General features: G+C 44.1%; 2 protein-coding genes across 32 annotated transcripts in view; one reads left to right on the top strand and one right to left on the bottom strand.

Moving 5' to 3' along the window:
• The window catches only part of nde1 (nudE neurodevelopment protein 1), a 43,145-nt gene extending 28,184 nt beyond the window's left edge, over positions 1–14,961 (bottom strand). For 2 of the 23 annotated variants that reach the window (XM_069905676.1, XM_069905675.1), the window contains exons 1-4: positions 4,345–4,424; positions 3,807–3,906; positions 2,407–2,515; positions 1,009–1,162 (exon numbers count right to left, since the gene is read on the bottom strand). In XM_069905676.1, the coding sequence (XP_069761777.1) occupies positions 1,009–1,162; positions 2,407–2,515; positions 3,807–3,825 (282 nt within the window). In that variant the 5' untranslated portion in view covers positions 3,826–3,906; positions 4,345–4,424. Of the gene's footprint in view, positions 1–1,008; positions 1,163–2,406; positions 2,516–3,806; positions 3,921–4,344; positions 4,425–6,127; positions 6,321–6,542; positions 6,769–6,862; positions 6,988–14,864 lie in introns of those variants that run through there. The other 21 variants (XM_069905678.1, XM_069905673.1, XM_069905680.1 and 18 more) reach the window with 21 other exon arrangements.
• A 17-nt stretch (positions 14,962–14,978) lies between these two features.
• The window catches only part of LOC138746946 (meiosis regulator and mRNA stability factor 1), a 52,708-nt gene continuing 41,309 nt past the window's right edge, over positions 14,979–26,377 (top strand). For 3 of the 9 annotated variants that reach the window (XM_069905669.1, XM_069905668.1, XM_069905662.1), the window contains exon 1: positions 15,104–15,168. The gene's annotated coding sequence lies outside the window, so the exon portion shown is untranslated. Of the gene's footprint in view, positions 15,062–15,088; positions 15,257–26,377 lie in introns of those variants that run through there. The other 6 variants (XM_069905666.1, XM_069905663.1, XM_069905664.1 and 3 more) reach the window with 6 other exon arrangements.

Below are 26,377 nucleotides of genomic sequence, written 5' to 3'. Positions count from 1 at the left end.
ATCCCCTGTAGAACATAGTGAGGGTGGGAGTTGGACTTTCCTCAACCTTCGCAGCAAGGCATCGTTTGGCCTTCTTGGCAATGGATCTGGTGTGGGGGAATCAGGAAAGATTCTCTGCCAGGTGTACACCAAGGAATTTGGTGCTCTTGACTACCTCGACAGTGGAGCTGTTGACAGACAATGGAGAGTGATTCTTTCTCTTCCCCCATCCCCCCCCACCCCTACTCTCTTGAAGTTGACCACCATCTCCTTTGTTTTGTTGACATTTGGGTGCAGGTTGCTGTCTCCGCACCAGTACCTTAGTATTTGCACCTCCACCTCCCCTCTGTAAGCTTATGAGATCCTCCACAGTCATGTTGTCAGCGAATTTGATGAAAGGATTAGAACTGCATCCTGCTGAACAATCATAGGTCAGCAGGGTAACAGTAGGGGGCTGAGCACGCAGCCTTGGGTGGGGAGGGGGGGGGGGGTCAGTGCTCAATGTGATGTTGTTGGACAAGAGCAAGTTTCCTCTGCTATCAGCAATTATTCCCCACATTAAATACAAAATAGATGGTCATAAGGAGGCCACCAAACTAAAGTAGTTATAAACAAATCAAACCCTAATAATAATTTTATATATTATACACACACACATATACACACACACACATATACACACACACACATATACACACACACACACACACACACACACACACACACATATTTATATATATTTTTTAAAGTCACCTCAAAGAAATAGCTCTGGCAAAGACTCAGGTTACATTGAAAATGGAGGCAAGCTTACTTTGATGTCATCACAAATCTCTCTGCAGTACTTGTAATAAGAATTTAAGAACACACCCTGAAACAATGATATGGTCATAACCACAGACAAGCCACATTTCATGTTAAGGCTCAATTCTGAAAATAGCCCCACCCCAAGTGTTTCATTCCTTAGTATTCAAAATATTATATTAAAAACATATGACTACGACATTTACAGGGACCTTCTCACCAACATACCTTAAACAACTCAAGCTCCATACGGAGACGATTGTTGTCTGACAGCAGCTCACGATTTCTATTTTCTGCATGCTCCAGTTGAGTCTCCAATTCTGCTTCTAGTTCTCGACTTCCTTCCTGAAACTCAATCAGTTCTTCCCGAGTATTCTGTGCACTAAAGTTGGAAATTTAAAAAAACTCCACAAATTTTGATTTAACTTTTTAAAAAAAAAACACAGTAACTGGCCCTTCCAAACTGCAAGCCCACCACCAAATACCCCAATTAACCTATAATGCTTATATACTTTTAATGGTGGAAAGACACCAGAGCCCGGAGTGGAAACCCACGCAGACATGTGGAGATCATATAAACTCTACAGTGCTGGATTCAAACCCTGGCTCCTGGTGCTATAACAGTGTGGCCCTCTAACATTCTTTATGCTAGAATCAGAATTTATTGTCATGAGCAAGTCACAAAATTTGTTGTCTTGCAGCAGCTTCACAGAGCAAATATTTATATAAATCACCTTATAAAATAAATAAAAATAGAGCAAGAAAAAGTCAAAGTGAGGCAGCGTCTGTCTTTCATTGTTCATTCAGGAATCTGATGGCTGCAGGGAAGAAGCTGTCCTTGTGCCACCGAGAGCTCATCTTCCGGCTCCTAGACTTTCTCCCAGGGTAGATCCTCAGAGAGAATGATACCCAGGAATTTGAAGTTCTTGATCTTCTCTATTGCTGACCCCTCGATGAGGGCCGGTTCGTGTCCTCCTGATTTCTTCCTTAAGTCCACAATCACCCCCTTGGTTTTGCTACTACTGAGTGCAAGGTTGTTGGTGTGACACCACTCAAATAGCTGATTTAGCTCCCTCTTGTGCATTTCCTCTTTGCTGACTGTGATTCTGCAGACAACCATTGGCAAATTTGTAGATAGCATTGGAATTGTGATTAGCAAGTAAAGCAAAGGATTAAGCACACATTCTCGAGGTGCACCCATTTTGATCTTCATTCTTCACATGTTTCCATGCAAATCCCAAAATAAGAAACAAAAACAAATCCAGCTGGTCATTCCTGGTCATGCCTTACCCAGTGACTCATCAGATTGTGTGGACTACTTCATTGCAATTTTTAAAAAAAATCCAAATTCAGGAAGCAAAAAATCATGGTGTTTATTCTCATGCAGGACAATTCATCAGTATTGACCAGTTAAGCCAAACTGCCCCAAATTTCTGCTGCAGATTTTGCACAAAACTCGAGTGTCAGCACACAAATTATTACACAAGTGTTAAAAGGTGCCAACTGCAGGAAATTTAACATTATATATTACATTTCACTATATTAAATATTCAAGGAAAGTGGTACCAAACTGAGCCACATCTTGTTTTAATAACATCACAGAGGATATCTATGCACTGTTCTTACCAGTGTTGGTATTTCAGAGCAAGCCCTTTCCAATAAGTAATTTCCTCATCAACCGAATTGAAATTTCTTCGTTCCAAGTCATCCATTGTGGCGAGTTCAAATTTGCTGCCTAAAAATCAAAAAGATAATGAATGCATTTTGTATCTCACCAGAATTCAATAAATGTGGCTCATGTGAAACTACTCAAATCCAAAAGTTTGAGTTCATCGGGGATCCAATTCAATCACGTAACAAAAAAAAACATGAATTCTGCTGTAACTTTTTTTTAAAAAAGTGAGCACAAATGCAATTAGCCATTTGATTATCACCGAGTTTGAACAACTTACAGTTTACAAATTCAAAAACCAAGGAGAAATGCAGAGGGAATTAAATTAGATGTGATAAACCCTTGGATAAAGATCAAGTAAGGCATGATGTTTTGGAACTTGAATGAAATGGGCAGTTAAAAGGCCATCAGATTACAAGGCATATCCTGTATAACATGGTTAATGCGTTCCAAGCAATTTCAGTGCTATGGAAATCCGCACTGTTCTTTTTTTTAATTTTTTATTTGAAATCCGCACTGTTCAAAGCATTAATACATTCCACTCCTACAAAAGGGTTATACAAAACTAATCTTTATTGGCAATACCTGTAATTGAACATCATTTATTTAAGAAAATATTTGTCTAATATAGATTTGCGTCAAATCACCCACGAGACTTTCAACAAAGTGCCACTGCGGGATAATGCAGGGAGCCTGATCACAGCAATAACTTTCAACCCAGCCACTTAACTCTTTCTATTCCTTAGCAAATTCTCAGGGTTCCCTTCTATGCACACTGCCATTGCTCAGTGGTTTGTATGCCACATCAGAGCAGAGACAAAAAAAAAATCCGATTCCTTTCAGTGTAAGGCAGCGTGCTGCAGGATAGTGCAGGGAGCCCGATCACAGTGGGTAGAGCAATAACTTACAGCTTAACTCTCCCTATTCCACAGCTCAGAACCCATCGGTCGGTACATTTCAAATATTTAAAACTAGACTCTTGCAAAGTATTATGAGGTGATTTAAATAGCAATAACAATAAAACTAACGTTGCAAATTTAAAATTGCAGGTCTGAAATTTCAAACTGTGTTATATCAAAGCCCATGTTTTTCCAAAACCATGATTCCGTGAAGCATGATCAGGTGCACAAGGAAGACATTTAACAGATAGGCAGCAGAGAAAGAATCTTAGCTGAACTTCATAAATATAAGCTGATTACAAGATGATCTGCATCCAACAAGCTAATTTTTCAAGGTAAAATTGCAAAAATTCAAGATTTAAATCCAGTTATGTTTGCAAAAGAAAAATAATTTCAAGTAAGAGAATTCTGTATCAACCCTAAATGTCTCAACTCTTATTCTAAGCCATCCTCACCTTCTGCCCTAGTTTGCATGAGCGTCCTTGGCCACAGCTGACGCCATGTTCCAGGTGACTTCCTTGGCCAAGCCGAACAGGAGTCACGTGATTCAGGCTGCTGAGAGTAGGAATCTGTGATAAAAGTTGATCATACCCATGAACCCCTGTAGGCCCTTGACTGTACTGGGCCTAGCAAACTGGCATATGGCCTCAATGTTTACTATAGCGCAGCAGAGTTGCTTAGCCGGCATCTGAAGATCATTTCCATTCTCCAATTGGACTTTGATTCGGTGCTTCCAGTGAGTATGTGGCTCGTCCTTCAACACGTCATCGCGGGGGCGGGATTCCCCTTAAATCGCCAGGTTGGTGATTTAATAGGTCAATCCCCCTGCAGCTTAAAAGGTGCTGGAAGAACCTTTGCCCCACTCATCACACCCGGGCCCCAGGAGGGTTACTTAAAAGTGCCTAATGACTATTAGACAATATGTCCTTTTTAAACTTGGAGAAAATTAGGCATAATGACACGAAAATCAAAATTTCTTTTGATACGACTTACTTTCACAATCAGACTAATTAGGTTGTTACTGGGCGTGCTTTGTTTGGATATCCCGAGGCCGTTGCTTGATATTATTTCTACTTGCAATAGGAATTACTTCAGTTGGCATTGGGGTAATTTTTTTCTTTTCTCTTTACTACTTATACAACTATGTATAAATACATATTGGATTGGGACTTATGTCCAAGTACTATTGGTCTCTAAAATATGTTATCTTAAATGTGTAATAGTCTCAAGGCAATGGATTTATTATACATTTGTTTTCTTTTCTCACAAAACTTCAAAAATAACTTTAAAAGAAAGAAAATATGTTAAATCCTTGCTCCTGTACTCAAAACCACAACAAATCCCAGCATATTCTTTCCTTCTTAATCATCTGAACACCAGTCAAGGCAAACATGCTGGCCAAGCCACATTCTCAGGTACTTTTGTACATCCACATTTTCCAATCACCATTTAACACTACCTTTGTTTTACCTGCCAAACGGGATAGTTTACATTTATCCATAATACGTTGTATCTGCCCACTCAACATCTAAAGGATCTTGAAGTACATTTAGGTTTACCGCATAACTCATCCAATTTTGAGCCATCCGCAAATTAAGAAACATTAAGTACAGTTCCCACACCCAAACCAAATTAGTTGCAGCTGAATCCAAGTTCTTGGGAGTCACCATCTCAGAAGACCTTTCATGAATTAAACACACGAATGGTATCGTGAAGAAAGCATGTCAGAAAGTACTTCCTCGGGAATTTGTAAAGGTTTGCTGTGACATCAGAAACCCTGGCATATTTCTACAATGTATGGTGGAAAGTGTGCTGACCAACTGCATCTCAATCTGGTATAGGGACACCAATGAGCGGAAAGCCCTGCAAAATGTAGCGGACAAGCCCAGAACATCACAGGCAAAACCCTTCCCACCATAGAGAACATCTACAGGGAACATTGCCAACAGAGAGCAGCAGCCGTCACTAAGGATCCACCTCACCCAGCAGACACACTCTGCTCCTGCTGCTACCAACAGGGAAGACTCACATATCCAGGTTCAAGAACAGCTGCTATCCCTCCACCATCAAACTCAACAGGGACTCATTTAAGGACTCTTTCTTTTGCACTTTGATTTTTTTTCTCTCTCTGTTTTGCAGTTTGTTTACATGTGTACACTGAAAAATAGTTTTTTTGGCACTACCAAACAGTGGTAATTCTGCCTCACCCATAAGAATCAGAATCTTGGGGTTGTCATGTCTGTACTCTGACAATAAATCCCTGATCATTACTGGAACTTTACAAGGAAGGTATTTAAGATCAAGATCTTCTTATCCAGTCTCATGATTGCCAATCAATTTTCATAGTATGCCACTACATCACCCTAATCCCATGTGCCTCATTTTTTTTTGCTCAATAATCTCATGGGATGGTTCCAAAAATCTAATCAAAATCCAGTGGTTCTCCATCACTGTCATGCAGTTACATATATGTGGTGAAAAGGATCACAAAGCCATTCCAATAAAATCCACGTGATTGGAGTATTTGTATAGAATAAATTGTATAAACCAGAAAATTGCTTGGAATACCACAAGACCTTTAACTCAGTCTTTGTGGCACGTCATTCTCCGACTGGTAATCCAAAGGACCTTAAATGCACCACTCTTAACAGGTGCATGATGAAGGAGAGTTTTGCATGCCTGACAAATCAAAACAACTTGACAAGTTTGCCTCTCACTTTCCAGGTGTTATGCATGTCTCCTATTCAGCAAATTTAAACAGTTTCCTTTAAATTACTTGGTAAACCTGTAATTGTATTGCTCTACCAGTCATCCAGCAAATCCTCGCTATTGTTGCCTGCAAGGAGTAAACTGTCTTGGCCTAGTGGTGTCGTCACCCGATACCTCCATTCTGAAAACCACGTCCAGCATTCGTAGAGCAAGACGAAAAAGCAGATTTTGCACAGAAGGGCTCAAGGGCTAGTCGATGGCTACTCGGTTATAAAAGGAGAATAATTTGTTAGACATGAACAAGATACTTAGAGCCTCTGGGTAAGCAATTCACCAAATTAGATAGACAAAACTATGATCATGAAACAATAAAAGGCTACATTATATCCTATTTAGCAAATACATTTATAGGGATTTATCTGATTCTGGCTGTTGCACGTTACACTAGACAGTCAATCCAAAAAGAAAATCACATTCCATACCCCCAACTGATCCAAATTTCCGAAATGAAACAACAAGAATATATTGAATGGAGAAGTTAGGGGGAAAGTTTAGTCATTAGAAGGGACACGTGGCAAATTCCTGGGAGCTGGGCAATTCGGGTCGTGAGCCTGGGTATTGACTGGGCCGGAGACCTCGCCGATGTTGGGGTTTGGGGGGGGGTACAGGTCACGGATACTCCGCGGGGGGGGGGGGGGGAAAGGCCCAGGAGGGTGGGGGGGGGGGAGAAAGCGGTAACCGTCGGAGGCCTGAGCGCCCCCCCCCCCCAACCTCCCCTCCTCTCCTCGGAGCCCCGGCTCACCCGCGTCGGGTGGGCTCTTCGGACGGCGGCCCGTTATTACTCACCCGGGGTGGGTCCCTGCGCGCCCGCCTCCCCGGCTCTTTAAATCCAAACCATCACAACCAGGCAGCTCTCCGCCGCGATTGGCCGGCGGCCGCGGGCGCCCCACCTCATACGCTGAGCGGCAGCCAATCACGGCGCGCAGTGTCGTCACGCACCCATTGCGGCGCGGCGCCGCTCCCGCAGTCAGCTGCCTTGCTGAATGGCGGGCGGCTCGTCCGTCATTGACCTTTCTTCCCATCAGCTGAGTGTCTGCTAGCCACTTTCAATCTGCTCGGATGCAGATCGTTTCTTCCCGTGCCTCAGGCAATTCTCTTTCCTTTTAAAACCCATCTTGCTCCTGGGGGGTCGATCGCATCTGCAAACGTCCGATGGAGTGAGGTTCACGGAGGGCACACGACCGGTCCCCAACGCCGCGACCACAGACTATGGGAATGCAAGGTCTCGATCGTCAGCTGGGTTCCATCGTGAAAGCCATGCTCTTTGCACGCTGGGCAACGCGAGGTTTTGCAATGCACTGAACGCTTTTCCAACCCATGTGTGGTCAATGCGCTCACGTCCTTCAATTCCATGTGGTGCACTCAGCTTCCCCACGTCTATTTGGTCAAAATCAGTCTTGAGGAAAGAAAGCCAAGACGAGGAAAGTTTTCGCTCAGATTCTTCTGCCGGAATCGCCGAGTTTTTAATTAGTGGAATCAATGGAATGTAGAAAGATACATCTTATTTTTCACTACTTTGCTCCCGTGGGGGCAAAACCACATGGTGATTCAATTCGACACAAACTTTCAATTTGGCACTGTTAACATTGTTTGGGGGTCCTTGAACATTTTGCCAATAGGAATAAGTCACTCCCGACAAATACAAATTTGAGTGAATCATCCCAGCACCAAGTTTGCATTTTAAAAGACTTGGGGGGTGGGGGGAAACACGCCAGCACCTCCTGATAACAATGTAATTTAAAAATATCAACGTAGATTGTGAAACGATCATTATGCAAATACTTTAAAGAATGGATATTCATGACCATTGATTCAGACCATCGACTACCTTGGTTATTGTTTATTTTCCCTCCTTTTATCTGATAATTTTTTAGCTTTACGTTTTGTGTTTTATTTACCTGGGAAGTTGTAGCAAGTAGGACTTGCATTATACGTGATAAAATATTAAACTTGAAACTTCATGTTAATTATCTTTCTGAACAGATAAGGATTTGAAATTGCTTTGGAAAATAACACATTTCTTTTTGCTTTCTTGACTTAAATGCTATGGGCATATTTAAATTATTAAATTTGTTTATTTCCTGTTTCCCAATGTTGCTGTGTCATCTGCTGACTCCCATCCCTAAAAAAATTTCTTTGGGAAAAGCTGGCAATACACATCTCTCATAAAATAGTTGCAAATTCGAGGTGGATTGCAAGGAAGTGAGAAATAAAGAGAGAAAAAAACTTAGTGACAATTCATATGTTTAACCTCAAGAACATATATAACTCACATGCAACCCTGAGACTATCTTTTTCACGTAGGCCAGGCAGAATTTCTACTTATTCATAACTGTCAATCATACTCAAGAAAAAGATATGTAAACACACTGATTGCAATACAGAAAAAAATAGTTAGTAACAAATAATATGCAAAGCAAGAGTCCTTAATGAGTCACTGATTAAGTTTGTTAAGGAGTCTGATGGTTGACAGGTTGCAACTGTTCTCTCAATACTTCTTTCCAGATGGTAGCAGCAAGAACAGAGCACGTGCTGGGTGGTGTGAATCCTTGATGATTGCTGCTGGTCTCCATCAGCAGCATTCTATTTCAATTTTTTCAATGATGGGGAGAATTTTGCCTATAATGTACTGGGCTGTGACCACTACCTATCATGGGGCTTTCCACTCAGAAGACTGTGATGAAACCAGTCAGCACTCTTTCCACTATGCATTTGCGGAAGTTTCCCAAGGTTGCTGATGTCATACCAAACCAATAAGTGGTCATTCTGCCTCGCATGTGATGCCATGTGTCATGTTATGTATGGAGTGGGTGAGCAAATTTAAGTTCTTGGGAGTCACTATCTGGGAGAATCTTTCATGAAGCCAACATGTTGGCATCATGAAGAAAGCACGTCAGCCACCAAATTCAGTTTGTGAATGTCTCCCTGACAGTAGCCAGGAAATTCAGTATTGGATCCCCATGGAAAAAATCATCTACAATCTAAGGAAGAGATATGACACGTGCATTGAAGTGTGGCAACCTTATCTGAAACACAGTAGGTCTAGATATATTTTTTTTTTTACACCCCTCGCCACCCAAATAAATAAAGAAATAATCCATCCCAGCAAGTAAATGACTGAGCGTGAATTGGGAAATGAGGCGCGGATGTGTTTTTGCCCCCACCCATTTTTATTTAACACCTGGGGTTCTTTAGCTTTGAGAGGATCATTTATTTCAGCAGTATTTATGTGTTTTTTTTAAATTTCTGTATTCTTATATGTATATAATTTAAAGGATGGGAGGGGAAGGAGCAAGGGGGTGGGTTGGAAATGGACTCTGTAAATTATATTGCATGGAAAAAATATGCTATGTACTGTTTGAATTTTCAAGTCTTTGAAATCCAAAAAAGTTAAAAAAAAAAGAAAGCCTCCAGTTTCTCAGGTGCTATGACATCGGAAACCCTGGCAAATTTCTACAGATATGTGATGGAAATGTGCAGACCTGCTGCATTACAGTCTGGTAACAAGGTCACTAATACCCGAGTGGAAAGCCCTGCAAAGGTAGTGGACACAGCCCAGAACACAGGGAAAACCCACCACACCATCAAGAACATCTACTGGGAACAATGTTGTCAGAGAACAGTGGCAATCATCAAGGATCCACAAAACCCACGCTTTATTTTTGCTGCTACCATCAGGAAAGGGGTATAGGTGCCACAACTCACACCACCAGGTTTCCCCCTCCACCATCAGATTCTTCAACAAGTATAATCAGGGTCTCATTTAAGGACAATTTTGCACTTTGATTATTTCTCTCCATTTTGCAGTTTGTTTACATGTATTTGTTTACATGCATACATATTTTCTTGAATAGATTTTTCCACTATTAATAAGTGGTAATTCTGCCTCATTTGCAGGAAATCTCAGGATTGTATGTACTCTGACAATAAATCTAAACTTTGAACAAACTCCTGAGGAAGTAGGGATGCCAAGGTGCTTCCTGATGACATTAGTGTGTGGGTTCCCGGAAAGGTCCTCTGAGATAGTGACTTCCAGGAATTTGTTCACCCTCTCCACTCTGATTCCCCAAAGATCTCTGGATCTTGTGCCTCTGGTTTTCCCCTCTGAAAGACCTCGAACCTGGTTTGATTTCATTCCTGCCAGTTGTGAGGTGAATGCAAAACTGGCAGGAAAGAGGAGTGTTCAGACTACATGTAGACTGAATAAGAGCATTAAAGTGAAATATATTTTCAAGGAGCAGGACAATGTATATGACATTGTACAATGTATATGACATTGTACAATGTATATGACATTAAACTCATGATCAACATCATTTTAGTCTAAGCAGCCCTTATAATGCAATAAACTACTCAACAATGCTCACTGGAATTTATAAGAATGAGAGGGTTCTTATCGAGACATGCATATCAAATGTAACATAAATTTGAGGTGAGTAATTAAATTGACATGAAGTAGTTAGTCAATTTAGAAGGATTAGACCTCAATTGAGTTAACATCAACTTCATGGGCCAAAGGGCCTGTTTCTGTGCTGGATGATGCAATGAGCACACTAATGCTCCTTTCCTCCTTTATTTTTAATAAAGAAAATTGGTGAATGTCAGTCTTTTTTGTTCTCATTTTAAATCTGGAAAAGAAATTGATAACCATTTTGAAATACTGTGTTAAAGTCAGATGTGGGGAATAACCACATTTAAATTGATTTAATTACTAGATATACTTTCAGAAACTTTAAAGGAACAGCACATTTATCTTTTTTTATATATACATTTGGAACACTTAAGTTGTTTTTCTGGCTATGAATAAACTACTAGCATGGAACATCAGCATTTCTTAAATTGCACATGTTAATGCATGGTCAAGTCTTCCAGAACCCCATTGTTTTCATGAGAAATTGTTACTGGGTTCAAGCAAAAAGAAATCTTTGAAAATCTTCTGCAAACAACCCCTTTTCTCACCGCCCATTTTCAATAGGATCATTTTACAAAGGAATCAATTGATCATCACAAATAGCAAATTCAAATGCTAATGTCGTTCCCACCAAGCTCTTTTTTGTAACGTTCAGTGGTTTTACTTCAGATCCTAGTTTCCCATGCAGGGCAATTATGCATGTCAAATGCTAAAATAAAATAACTATGGAAAGGTGCACAAATAAACAAATACTCCCTGTTCATCAGTTGAAAGCAAAATATTAGAAACAAATTTTAAGTTTAACAATGGAGTCATGTTTATTGGCTTAAAAGATCAAATTACAAATTGAAGACCTATATAGAGAGACCAGTTGCATAAATGCAAACAGCAAAGATTCAACGATATTCTTCTGGGAAACCATGGCAGTGATTAACAACATTTTTAAATGCTCTGCTCATGTGGATTCATCACGAACAATGGAAAATCTTAATATTTTCCTTCTTATACTGTCATGAGGAGTGGGACAGTACAATAGAGTATATGCATGTTCAATGTGAGAACTGTAAACAATGCACAGCAAGACCCATTTTCCCAGCCAGGCAAAATTCACTTGCACATTTGCAAGGTCCCATAGGATTTATCTTCTTCTGGTGAAGAACACAGTTCATGGGAGAAACAAAGCAATAATAAACATGTTCTGTGTATGAGTTGCTGTCACATAAATTACTCCATTAGGTTCCACATCTACAATTAAAGATTTAATGCAAAGTTAACCATTTTTACAAAACAGAATTGCTAGAACAACGTCACCTGAAAATCTGTCATTGGTCTGCAAGTATTTTTATTGATATACCAGTGAAAAAGGCTCAAATCTGCATGACATCCAACTTTGTTCCTGTTTGTATGCCATTGTAAGTAACATCAGGACTAGTAACAGTTCGAGGAAAAAAAAGATTTAAGATGGAGAAAGAGAACAAAAGGAAAAGTTTGTTCCAGATTCAGAGATCATCTTTGTCATTTTTCTTTCTGTCATTTAACATTACAAACATGAATAATCTGCAACTATCTTCAGCCATAAGTGCCCAGTTAATGGTCTGTTAGCCATTAACCCAGAACCCCATCTTCATTCAATATATTTTGTCACTTCACATGATTAATGAGCTGAGAGTAAAGGCCTCAACAGTTGACTGAAATGAGTCGCATAGAAAGCCAAGCTGTTCTAGTGAAATAAAATTAATGAATAAATATTTAAGAACAAAGAAAAATAGGGATCCCCACACCAGTCACCTAATATTGATGTGGAAGCTGTTAGTAAAGTACTTGGAAAACAATAATAGCTCTGGGCAGAGTTAAATATATATTAATGAAAGGAAAAGCACGTTTGATACATGTAGCATTCAAATTATGTATCTGTTATATTTAAGGTAAATATCAATAGACAAGAAGGATGGATGCAATGTATTTAGATTTTAAGAAGCCCTTTTATAGGGTGCCATTCATTTTGAATGGACATTCTGTCCTGGGTTGAGGATGCATTTAAATGCCATGACACAGAGTGGAAATAAACTGTTTTTGGGTTGCGATGTTGCCGGCATCAGTGCCTACTTTTCACATTCCAAGTCACCTTTATTTATTGTTCATACCATGCGTGCACATTAAAGACAAGACAGCGTTTCACCAGGACCACAGAGCATATTTACATAAATACAAGTTAGAAGACAAACAATGAAATATTAAGTCCACAGTACACTATCCACATATGTTCTGGGAAATCAGAATTCTGGCTTGGAGGAAAAAAACTGTCACCCAATCTGGATGTAACAACCTGATGGCAGAAGGGAGAATAGTTTACATGAGGGGTGTGTGAAGTCCTTCAATGTTCATTGCCTTTCACCTTTATTGAGTGTTGTAGTTGCCATAGAAATGTAAAATTGGAGTTTTGGTCATTCCTACGTGAACGGCCACTGCCAAAAAGTAGAGACACACTTCAGAACAGGGGAAAAAAAATCATGCAAGATCTATGTAATAAAAAAAGAGAAAAAAGGGAAAAGATAGACAGACAAACAAAGCTGAGGGAAAGGCAATATATCTTTACCTCCTATGGATGCTGCAAGAACCGCTGAGTTCCTCCTGCATTTCTATGTGTTTTTACTACAATGACATCATCTACAGACTTTTGTGTTTCACTCCTATTACTTTTACATCACTGTAATTTTTCTACATATCTGCTCTTCACTCACTATTAGGAGGCCCGTAATATACCCCCCAACTAAGTGCTCACCCTCTTTTTGTTCCCAAGCTCTATCCACAAGACCTCATTAGAACAGCCTTCCAGGACATAATTCCTCATTAATTTAGTAATGGACTTTTCAATCAATATTGCAAAGAAGCCACACCTTCTTTTACAACATTTCCCTCCAGTATGAAGATTCTATACCCTGGAATGTTGATTTGTAAGTCTTGACTTTTTCCTTCAAGTCTATTTTTGAAATAGCAATAATATCAATGCTGCAAATTCACCTGTCTTATTAGCCAGATACATTGCAGTAAAATAGATGCAAGTTCCTCCTGTATCTTATCACACTCCTGCTTTCTCCATTGCTGGACTGGATTACTTTCCTATATACATTAAATCAGTATCTCTGAACAATACCACACTACTGACTCACAATATAAAACAGGTTCATTCAATCTTTAAGCAAAATGATTCATCCTTACTCACTTACTTCACAAAACATTCACTAGTTAACACAGTGCAGGCAAATGGTCAGCACGGCTCCTCCACCAGCTCAGTTCGGTCCTGCTCTCTGACCAGCAATACAACTCAGACACTCACCAAGCAAGAGGTGTGCCACAGCCTCTTGTCCTCTCCAACTTTTTTTTTAAATCCACGCACCCATGAAGCAGTTGAACACAACTCCACTTACTAACTGGTCCCACCTGCAACCTCACTCACCAAATGAATCAGTCAGATTCAACACACCCCACCAACTCATTGGTTCAGTGCAGATTCACTTCACTTGCTTGCTCATTGCCTCACAAGTCAGACGGTGCCTCACCCATGACCCGGAATTGGGCTGGCCCAGCCCCATTCATTGACTTGTGACTGAAATTTGTCTCCTTCAGGCAGGGGAAGGGGCGACTTGCACCCTCTGGTTTGAGGTTGCTCTTGTGACTGTGGCAGATTAGTGGTCTGTACCATTTAACATTCCCAGTGCCCTCCACTTCCAGACATGGGTCTGAAGTTCCCGGGAGTCTGTGGAGATGCGTGGTTTCTTCAACCTATTCATGACATCTTATTTTATCTGCCTGATAATCTTTTAAGACGTAGCTCAGAAGTATTGGGAAGGGAAGGGGGAGGAAGGGGAGGGGGAGGAAGGGGAGGGGGGGGAAGGGGAGGGGGGGAAGGGGAGGGGGGGAAGGGGGGGAAGGGGGGGGAAGGGGAAGGGGGGGAAGGGGGGGGAAGGGGAAGGGGGGGAAGGGAAGGGGAAGGGGGGGAAGGGAAGGGGGAGGGGGGGAAGGGGAAGGGGAAGGGGGGGAAGGGGAAGGGGGGGAAGGGGAAGGGGGGGAAGGGGAAGGGGGGGAAGGGGAAGGGGGGGAAGGGGAAGGGGGGGAAGGGGAAGGGGGGAAGGGGAAGGGGGGGAAGGGGAAGGGGGGGAAGGGGGGGAAGGGGAAGGGGGGGGAAGGGGAGGGGGGGAAGGGGGAAGGGGAAGGGGAAGAGGGAAGGGGAAAGGGAAGAGGAAGGGGGAAAGGGGGAAAGGGAAGGGGAAGGGGAAGGGAAACGTCGGGCGTGTGACCTGCCATCTACAAGCGCTGGAAAGAGTGATCTCACCATCCATCCCGGCCCAGCCACGCTGACTGACGACCTGACCGGCTCGCCCTGAAGTCGGTCCTTCCGGCCTTCGCGAGCGCCGCCCCTGCCAGCCCCTCCGGGAAACCCCGCCCCCAGCAGGCGAGAGGCGCAAGCGCGCTCGACCTTCGCGACGGAAGCGCCTCTGCGGCGAGTTCGTGAGAGAGAGCGAGCGAGCGGTCAGTCACCGAGTCGGGGAGGGGAGGGGAGGGGAGGGGAGGGGAGGGGGAAAGGCCGCCGAACTGGAGCGACTGAACGGCCCGAGAATGTGCGGTGGCTGAACCAGGTACCGATCCTTCCTGCAAGGGGGAAAGGGCCTAGTGATGAGCCCCACAGATTGGAGGGAGCGGATGGGAGAAAGAACAACAATGTTTGTGCGTCAAAGCCTTGACTTTCGGTTTCATCAGTGGGTGGAGGAGAGGGGGGGGTTCATCAGTGGGTGGAGGAGGGGGGGTTCATCAGTGGGTGGAGGAGGGGGGGGTTCATCAGTGGGTGGAGGAGGGGGGGTTCATCAGTGGGTGGAGGAGGGGGGGGTTCATCAGTGGGTGGAGGAGGGGGGGTTCATCAGTGGGTGGAGGAGGGGGGGTTCATCAGTGGGTGGAGGAGGGGGGGTTCATCAGTGGGTGGAGGAGAGGAGAGGGGGGTTCATCAGTGGGTGGAGGAGGGGGAGTCATCAGTGGGTGGAGGAGGGGGGGTTCATCAGTGGGTGGAGGAGGGGGGGTTCATCAGTGGGTGGAGGAGGGGGGGTTCATCAGTGGGTGGAGGAGGGGGGGGTTCATCAGTGGGTGGAGGAGGGGGGGTTCATCAGTGGGTGGAGGAGGGGGGGTTCATCAGTGGGTGGAGGAGGGGGGGTTCATCAGTGGGTGGAGGAGAGGAGAGGGGGGTTCATCAGTGGGTGGAGGAGGGGGAGTCATCAGTGGGTGGAGGAGGGGGGGTTCATCAGTGGGTGGAGGAGGGGGGGTTCATCAGTGGGTGGAGGAGGGGGAGTTCATCAGTGGGTGGAGGAGGGGGGGGTTCATCAGTGGGTGGAGGAGGGGGGGTTCATCAGTGGGTGGAGGAGGGGGGGGTTCATCAGTGGGTGGAGGAGGGGGGGTTCATCAGTGGGTGGAGGAGAGGAGAGGGGGGTTCATCAGTGGGTGGAGGAGGGGGAGTCATCAGTGGGTGGAGGAGGGGGGGTTCATCAGTGGGTGGAGGAGGGGGGGTTCATCAGTGGGTGGAGGAGGGGGAGTTCATCAGTGGGTGGAGGAGGGGGGGGTTCATCAGTGGGTGGAGGAGGGGGGGGTTCATCAGTGGGTGGAGGAGGGGGGGTTCATCAGTGGGTGGAGGAGAGGAGAGGGGGGTTCATCAGTGGGTGGAGGAGGGGGAGTCATCAGTGGGTGGAGGAGGGGGGGTTCATCAGTGGGTGGAGGAGGGGGGGTTCATCAGTGGGTGGAGGAGGGGGGGTTCATCAGTGGGTGGAGGAGGGGGAGTTCATCAGTGGGTGGAGGAGGGGGGGTTCATCAGTGGGTGGAGGAGGGGGGGTTCATCAGTGGGTGGAGGAGGGGGAGTCATCAGTGGGTGGAGGAGGGGGGTTCATCAGTGGGTGGAGGAGGGGGGGTTCATCAGTGGGTGGAGGAGGGGGGTTCATCAGTGGGTGGAGGAGGGGGGTTCATCAGTGGGTGGAGGAGGGGGGGGTTCATCAGTGGGTGGAGGAGGGGGGGGTTCATCAGTGGGTGGAGGAGGGGGGGGTTCATCAGTGGGTGGAGGATGGGGGGTTCATCAGTGGGTGGAGGAGAGGAGAGGGGGGTTCATCAGTGGGTGGAGGAGGGGGAGTCATCAGTGGGTGGAGGAGGGGGGGTTCATCAGTGGGTGGAGGAGGGGGAGTTCATCAGTGGGTGGAGGAGGGGGGGTTCATCAGTGGGTGGAGGAGGGGGGGTTCATCAGTGGGTGGAGGAGAAGGGGGTTCATCAGTGGGTGGAGGAGGGGGGGTTCATCAGTGGGTGGAGGAGGGGGGGTTCATCAGTGGGTGGAGGAGGGGGGGTTCATCAGTGGGTGGAGGAGGGGGGTTCATCAGTGGGTGGAGGAGGGGGGGGGTTCATCAGTGGGTGGAGGAGAGGAGATGGGGGTTCATCAGTGGCTGGAGGAGAGGAGATTCATCAATAGCTGGAGGAGAGGGGGGGTTCATCAGTGGCTGGAGGAGGGGGGGGTTCATCAGTGGCTGGAGGAGGGGGGGTTCATCAGTGGGTGGAGGAGGGGGGGTTCATCAGTGGGTGGAGGAGAAGGGGGTTCATCAGTGGGTGGAGGAGGGGGGGTTCATCAGTGGGTGGAGGAGGGGGGGTTCATCAGTGGGTGGAGGAGGGGGGGTTCATCAGTGGGTGGAGGAGGGGGGTTCATCAGTGGGTGGAGGAGGGGGGTTCATCAGTGGGTGGAGGAGGGGGGGGTTCATCAGTGGGTGGAGGAGAGGAGATGGGGGTTCATCAGTGGCTGGAGGAGAGGAGATTCATCAATAGCTGGAGGAGAGGGGGGGTTCATCAGTGGCTGGAGGAGGGGGGGGTTCATCAGTGGCTGGAGGAGAGGAGAGGGGGGTTCATCAGTGGGTAGAGGAGAGGAGAGGGGGTTTCATCAGTAGCTGGAAGAGAGGGGGGTTCATCAGAAGCTGGAGGAGAGGGGGGGTTCATCAGTGGCTGGAGGAGAGAGGGGGGTTCATCAGTGGCTGGAGGGGGGGGTTCATCAGTGGCTGGAGGGGGGGTTCATCAGTGGGTGGAGGAGAGGAGAGGGGGGTTCATCAGTGGATGGAGGAGAGGGGGGTTCATCAGTGGGTGGAGGAGAGGGGGGGTTCATCAGTGGCTGGAGGAGAGGGATGGTTCATCAGTGGCTGGAGGAGAGGGGGGGTTCATCAGTGGCTGGAGGAGAGGGGGGGTTCATCAGTGGCTGGAGGAGAGGGGGGGTTCATCAGTGGCTGGAGGAGAGGGGGGGTTCATCAGTGGCTGGAGGAGAGGGGGGTTCAGCAGTGGCTGGAGGAGAAGGGAGGGATTCATCAGTGGCTGGAGGGTAGGGGGGGGGCTTCATCAGTGGCTGTAGGAGAGGGGGTGAACAGGCCTGTTTTCTCGGCCGATCCTTTCCCTCCCTGAAACTGTGCGTGTCTTTTCCCGGGCCCGTGTGCCCATTGGGTTGGTGGGGGGTGGGGGTGTTGACTGAAAGGACAAGCCTTGTGTTTAGTTGAAACATCGCGCCCGTTGGAACTGCTTTATTCTGCCACCTTAGATTTCAGAGGGAGGGTGGGGGTCCACGAAATTAATTTGCTTTGATCAGGGCTTTCCTTTCCTCCAAGTCAAACCCCCCCCCCCTCAAGTTCTAGATTTCATTATCAATGATTGCATCTGTCCTGCCCAACTGTTGTTTCAGTGAGATTATCACTCACCAATTTGCAAATTTTAGCCAGGAGCTCATTAACCTTTTTCCCACGGGCAGTGAGAATGCTGAACGAGCGAGGGAACTACTCACGCAAACCATCCGAGAAACAATATTTACTTATTGGTATATATGGTGTTGTTTATGGGTGGGTGTTTTGCCTGGTTGTGTGTCTGCATGGTTTGCACCCAGAGAATGCTGTTTCATCCAGTTGAACTTGTACAGTCAGATGACACTTGACTTGGTGTCCCACCAGATCAGATCAGTTATTCCCCTCCCTTTACCTCCTATGAACACTGCAAGATCAGTTGAGTTCCTTCATCATTTCTGTGTTTTTTGCTTCCCAGTCTGAAAATCTGTTTCCTGATACCAATACTAAGAGATTATAAGTGGAACATTTTTGTGGAATCCAAAAACTGTAAAACTCCAGTAATCCAGCACCCTTTGAGATGGCTAGACTAGCAGATTTTTCAACTCTATATAAGTCGCATAGGTTGTAAATTGGGGACTACCTGTATCTGTTCCCAAACACCATTATTTCACATTTTTTTAATAATGCATTTCACAATGAACTGATATAAATATGCAAGCAATATATTTCTTGCCAGGTACAACATGCACTCCAGATAAAATTTCACCCATGTTCCGAACCTCTAGTGTTCCCGACCCCATCCCATTCCAGGCTCCGACCACACAGTGTGATCCTTGGCCCAGCCTTACTCTAGACCTCTGGCTATGTTCCCTGCTTGTAGTTTGAATTTCAACTTACATTCCTGACTAATGAGAGAATCAGGTGTCAGACCATGAAGATTTCTGAGCAGTCAAATACTGGGTTATCAGTCGCCCCTTTTAAATTGCAGCACCTGGGTAGCCCTCCTGGGAGCCAGGTGCGATTACTGGGGCAAAGATGCTGGAAGAACCTTTCAAATTGCATGGGGATTGATCCATTAAATTGCCAGCCCAGCGATTTAAGGGGGGGATCCCGTCCCTGCAATGATGCGTCACTCACTCACCGGAAGTACTGCCAGTTGTTCAGATGCTGGCTGCCTGGTGATGCATGCACACAAACGCTAATGTCACCGGAATAAGCGGGTCGGCCATTTTCCTGTTCAAATCGCCTGTGGACGCGACCTAGGTAAATTTAACTGGGTTCCCTGACTACCTCTGAGGTAGGTCAGGGACCAGGTTGAATTCTGATGAGGTTGACCAGGTCAGATCTTTTCTAATTGCCATGTCAGTGGGGCGCTAACTGGGCAAATCGAACCATTTTACACAGCAGTTTGAAAGGGCCTAGTTTTACAAGGTCCATTGCTTCCTGCCCTTCCACCCTTCAAGTTACATTCTCAAAGACCACTAATAAAATTTGTCAAGCTTGACATTCTGCCTAATTCTAGCATGTGTCGGACTCTGGCTTTACCTTACCCTCAATTTAGTCTATGTGTCATCTGAGTCCAGCGTGCTCGTTGAATGAAGTGATAGGAGAAGGTATTCGGTTCATCAATCAGTTTATTACACAGCACAAGAATAAAGCTTAACAGAGCTCTGGTTCAGTCATTAGTTCATAGGTCACCTGCACAGTGAGCTATTCCTCAAGACTGACCTCTACTGTCCAGTCTCTACAGTTTATATAGCTCAACCTTATCATACAGAACATAAGTTGGCTTCCTTTGCTAGATTTCATTATCATACAGAACAAAAGTTGGCTTTCTTTGCTAGATTTCTTGCATAAGATTTATCACAAGTAATTTCCTGCTCTGCAGATATCTGGAGTGTAGAGCTCCCATCTTAATCCTCAAGGCCAGAATATCCTGTTGTTTTGATCAGAAATCAATTCATACCCCAGATATTTCTAATTATTTCTTTGTTCTCATCTGGCCATATTCTTCTGTTCTACTCATTACCTCCTTCTGTCTTAGCCTTCTTACTGAATTAGTTTCCATTCTCTTTGTTTCTGACAGTCTGTCAGGATTCTCTTTGTTCTTGTCTGGCCATAGTCTCCTGTGCTCATCAACACCTCCTTTTGCCTTAACCTTCCTCCTAAATTGTTTCATACATATTTTCTCTTGTATTTTGGGAGCAGGCAATTCTAAACCTACTGTAATCAGCCAACTTTGCTACATACTGTGGCTGCCCCTTACTTACATTACTCTTTCCCTTCACCATGAGGTAAATATTAAATTGTTACATAGTACTGGATTCATGTCTACAAAATGAATAGTACATCAGCATATATTCTACATATTTTCTATGATTAATTAACCCCTATATTCCAACACATGAGTTTCTGATTATCTGTTACTTTCTTGATAACTATTCAGCACTTTAATCCATGTTACAAAAGATTTACTCTATACTAGGATGGAATTTCTGATCAGTCAGTAAATCTAGTAAATTAGGTGACGAAATTAACTGATCGGAGATCTTGAGAATCGTTTTGCAGACTTTATTTCACATGATATATCATGGAGAGTAGATGGCAGTCTCCACTGCTATCCGACTCCAAAATCTCCCTCGAGTTGGAAGAGAAGTTGGCCAGACAATAATTTGAATCAGAAGTGATGTAGATTCAGATCTCATGTCTTTTTCATGTCAAATGTCACTATTAAAGTTCATTAAATGACTACTCATCAAAGATACAGAGATTAACTTGTTCTTTTTGAATGTGCACATTGAAAAACAGTTAAATTAGAAAGTTGAAGTCAGAAGATGGCCCACAAAATTATAAATCTACCATGCCACTTACATTTGATGTCCTGCTAAGAGAATTGCACATCGTTTCCTTGTCCTATGTTAGTATTACATCACCGCCTGGTTTGGAAGCTGTACCACCTCGGACTGCAAGACCCTGCAGAGCATAGTGAAATCAGTGGAAAAGGTCATTGGGGGCTCTCTTCCTACCATGAAGGACATTCTAAACAACTCAATGTAGACGAAAGGCAATAAACATTGTGAAGGACTCCACACACCCCTCATGTAAACTGTTCTCACTTCTGCCATCTGGTTGGAGGTAACATAGCATTTGGCCCCTTGCGTCCAGATTGGGCAACAGTATTTTTCCTCAAGCCATCGGGCTCCTGAATTCCCAGAACATATGTGGGTAGTGTACAGTGGACTTTTCTGTGTACGTCTTAATATTTTAATCTGTTTCATTTCTATTCTAACTTATATTTACGTCAATATGCTCATGGTCCTGGAGAAATATCATCTTTAATGTGTGAGCATGGTGTGAACAATAGATAAAAGTGACTCGACTTGGTCAAGAAAGTACCTCATATTTGGCAAAGTAGTATACAGGGTATCGGTGTTGAAGGCTTTGGTGAGGTCAACAAAGGTGATGTGAGCAGGAAAGGGCTTTGGCAAATACTAGAGTGCATCGGATGTCCCCCAAAGTTCCTCAACATGATTATCCAACTGCACGAAAACCAACAAGGTCGGGTCAGATACAGCAATGAGCTCTCTGAACCCTTCTCCATTAACAATGGCGTGAAGCAAGGCTGTGTTCTCGCACCAACCCTCTTTTCAATCTTCTTCACCATGATGCTGAACCAAGCCATGAAAGACCTCAACAATGAAGACGCTGTTTACATCCGGTACCGCACGGATGGCAGTCTCTTCAATCTGAGGCGCCTGCAAGCTCACACCAAGACACAAGAGAAACTTGTCCGTGAACTACTCTTTGCAGACGATGCCACTTTAGTTGCCCATTCAGAGCCAGCTCTTCAGCGCTTGACGTCCTGTTTTGCGGAAACTGCCAAAATGTTTGGCCTGGAAGTCAGCCTGAAGAAAACTGAGGTCCTCCATCAGCCAGCTCCCCACCATGACTACCAGCCCCACCACATCTCCATCGGGCACACAAAACTCAAAACGGTCAACCACTTCACCTATCTCGGCTGCACCATTTCATCAGATGCAAGGATCGACAATGAGATAGACAACAGACTCGCCAAGGCAAATAGCGCCTTTGGAAGACTACACAAAAGAGTCTGGAAAAACAACCAACTGAAAATCCTCACCAAGATAAGCGTATACAGAGCCGTTGTCATATCCACACTCCTGTTCGGCTCCGAATCATGGGTCCTCTACCGGCATCACCTACGGCTCCTAGAACGCTTCCACCAGCGTTGTCTCCTCTCCATCCTCAACATTCACTGGAGCGCTTTTATCCCTAACGTCGAAGTACTCGAGATGGCAGAGGTCGACAGCATCGAGTCCACGCTGCTGAAGATCCAGCTGCGCTGGGTGGGTCACGTCTCCAGAATGGAGGACCATCGCCTTCCCAAGATCGTGTTATATGGCGAGCTCTCCACTGGCCACCGTGACAGAGGTGCACCAAAGAAAAGGTACAAGGACTGCCTAAAGAAATCTCTTGGTGCCTGCCACATTGACCACCGCCAGTGGGCTGATCTCGCCTCAAACCGTGCATCTTGGCGTCTCACAGTTTGGCGGGCAGCAACCTCCTTTGAAGAAGACCGCAGAGCCCACCTCACTGACAAAAGGCAAAGGAGGAAAAACCCAACACCCAACCCCAACCAACCAATTTTCCCCTGCAACCGCTGCAACCGTGTCTGCCTGTCCCGCATCGGCCTTGTCAGCCACAAACGAGCCTGCAGCTGACGTGGACATTTACCCCCTCCATAAATCTTCGTCCGCGAAGCCAAGCCAAAGAGAAGAGATACAGGGTATTCATCTACTGCAGCTACAATATCTCAAATGATATCAAATTAGCATAACTAAAGTGAACTATGATTTAAAATTTAGACATACATGTCAACAGCATGGTAACAGGCCATTTTGGCCCATGAGTTCGTGCCACCCAATTTACACCCCATTAACCTACATCTCTGGAACATTTTGAATGGTGGGAGGAAACCAGAGCCCCGGGGAAAACCAATTCAGATACAGGGAGAATGTTAAAAACTCCTTACAGACAGGATGGGATTCGAACCCAAATTCTGATCGCTGGCACTATAAAGGTGTTGCGCTAACAGCTTCGCCAACTGCCACCCTTATATATGATATTTTATTGAAACTCCCTGAGCCAGTAACTTTGTTTTTGCCCTAAAATATACAAACTGAGTACATTCATTTAGAAACGTATTTACCATGAAAGGGCAAAATTCATATTTGAAAGTGCAAAATTCATGAAGAGATATTAAATGCTTGGTGCTAATACTGCAGAGCCTTGATTTGTTATAGCACTTTTGGCCTGGAAAAAGATGTGAAAATTACAATAATTATAATAAATAAATAAAATTGTTATAAATGATCATCTTAACAATTCACCTTACTTGCTAAATAGTCCAGTCTGCTTGTGTTCACTCAACCAATGAAAGTGCATTGCAATATTGCTACTTGGCTATTCAGTAACATTTTATTGTGGGTGCGGGTGTTGATCCTCTCTAAGTGATAATCCTTGTACAGTAGCTCGTGACTTCAACCATGCATCATCCTGCAGATCTTGAGCCTCAATCACGTAGCCACAATTATGAAACCACAAAACAGTGCAGATTGGTTCCATCAGAGAATTGCAAGGTTGCATCATCTGATGAGTTGTTACAAAAACAAAGTTTAAAATGTGACAAATAATTGTATTAATGGATTAAAACTATATACTAGGCATACAGAAAAAAAATTAACTTCCTTCCTCAGAGTGCCAAATGGATTCAATTTAGTCACATTCTCCAAAGAATTTTGAGGAATTCAGACAAGATAGAAAACTATCCTTTTAATTATGCTATGAGTTAATGTGGTCAATGTTTATGGAGAAGGTGGAGAAGAGGTTATGCATGTGTGGAACATTAAGCATAGCACGACGTGCCTTCAAGTCAATTTATGCTTATGGAGAAAGGCAGCAGTATCTAATGGAGCATGAGGCCAGGATAACAAAAATGTTCACACTACCTCAGGAAGGTTCTTTTAAACATAACATTTCTGTAGCTTGCAATATATTTGCATCAATATTGAAGCTGCAGACACTAATAGCAGGCAGCTTGAGAGTATCGTGACATGCTCAAGGATGGCATCTTCCTCTCCTTGTCTTCAGTGAAGATTAGATCAATTTTGTGGAAGATCATGCTGGCAAGTATCTTCATTTCCTGATAAGAAAGTGTGCATCTTGATTTAAACTGCCAAAGACTGCTTGATGCTCCTGCTGGAGACAGAAATACTTTGGAAAATATTGGCTTTGCTCATGTACCCTATGGAAAATCCAAGAATTTTAAATCTGGGTAGTTCACTGCATCCATATACCAACCACTGTATAAATCTGTGCAATTTACTTCTTCCATAATTAAGTTTTGTTAATAGTTTATGGAATTTGTGACAATTTTGAACATGTGATTGAGGTAGAATTTAATACAGGTGCTATGATTCAATTTCCATTCAAATTAAATAAAGTCAAGATGTTCAATCTCTCCTCGTTAAAAATGAATTTAGAGCATAAATCATAGTACATACCCTTGATGTGCTGAATCATATATTCCTTTTAAAAAATACTGAATTCTCCCTCCCCCATAACACTCTATTTTGCTTTCATCCATGTGCCTGTATAAGAGTCTCTTAAATGCCCCTAATGTTTCAGCCTCCACATCATCCCTGGCAAAGCATTCCAGGCACTCAACTCTCTGTCTCCCCAAAACTTCCCTCCTTTCACTTTGTACATAACTCTGGTGTTTGCTCTTCCTTCCCTGGGGAAAAGACACTGGCTGTCCACCCTATCTATCTATGCCTCTCATAATCTTGGAGACCTCTGTAAAGTCTCCTCTCATTCTTCTTCCCTCCAAAGAGAAAAATGCAGCTCTGCTAACCTGGCCTCATAAGACTTATTTTCCAATCCAGGGAACATCCTGGTAAATCTCCTTTGCACCCTCTCCATAACTTCCACATCCTTCCTATAATGAGATGACCAGAACTGAACACAATACTCTTTAAGTGTGGTCTCACCATAGATTTGTAGAGAAGCAACATGTCCTCTTGACTCATGAACTCAGTCTCCCTGTTAATGAAAAGGTCCAACATCCCATAGGCCAGGAGTGGGCAACCTTTTAATTTAGACATTTAGCATGGTAACAGGCCATTTCAGCCCATGAGTACGTACCAGGGATGTAGGTTAATTGGGTGGCTCAGACTCATGGGCCAAAATGAGCTGTTATCTTCTTAACTATCCTATCATCCTGTGCCCCAAGTTCTCTCTGTTCATCCACACTTTCAAATAACTGACCATTAACTTTGTACTTAGCCTTCTGGCTTGTCCTTCCAAAATGCATCATCTTACACTTATCCAGATTGAATTCCATCTGCCACTTTTCCACCCAGCTCTGTATCCGTCTGTATCCTTTTGTAACATTTGAAAACTCCTCCAACCTTCGTATCATCTGAAAACTTATTGACCCATCCTTCTGCCTCTTCATCAAGGTAATTTATAAAAATCATTAAGAGCAGAGGTCCCAGAACAGATCTCTGCAGAACTCCACTTGTCACCGACCACCAGGCAGAATACTTTCCTTCCATTTCTACTCTCTGTTTTCTACATGCAAGCCATTTTTGTCCCCACACAGCCGAGGTTATATTTGTTGAATTTGTATCACAGAAATGAATAACCTATAAGAGAATGTTAAAGACACATATTACCCAATACACTTCTTTAAGAAGTACATTTTAAAGAATTTTTCAGATTATTTGTTTTGGTGGTGTTTGTTGAGGAAGAAATAAAGATCTTGTCTCCAGAGAGGTGCTATTCAAATCATATTTCCTATCCTGGTTTGGTGGCAGTTTGAAATTTCATTGAAAATAATGCATTTCTGAGATGGTACAGATAGAATAGAAGTCCAAAAATCCAGATGCCAGAAATCCAGACCACCCGAGAATCCAGACTTTTCAAAATCACTCAAACTTTGAAAATTTAGTGGGCTTTTGAGTGCATGCATGCATAAGTACCGCAGGTGCACAGAAGTGGCAGAAATGATCAAATAAATGTTTATTTATTTATTTCTGAAAAAATGCTTTGTTAGTTAACTACCAAAATTTATTTGTTCATTTCATTATTCTTCCCTAAATTCAAATTTTAATAGTATTGCCTGAGGATCCCGAAAATCCGTTCCTTATTT

The sequence above is a fragment of the Narcine bancroftii genome, chromosome 12 (assembly GCF_036971445.1).
Source record: "Narcine bancroftii isolate sNarBan1 chromosome 12, sNarBan1.hap1, whole genome shotgun sequence".
Classification (NCBI taxonomy): domain Eukaryota; kingdom Metazoa; phylum Chordata; class Chondrichthyes; order Torpediniformes; family Narcinidae; genus Narcine; species Narcine bancroftii.
The sequence above is the reverse complement of the archived record's forward strand: the minus strand, read 5'-3'. Positions and strand labels throughout refer to the sequence as shown.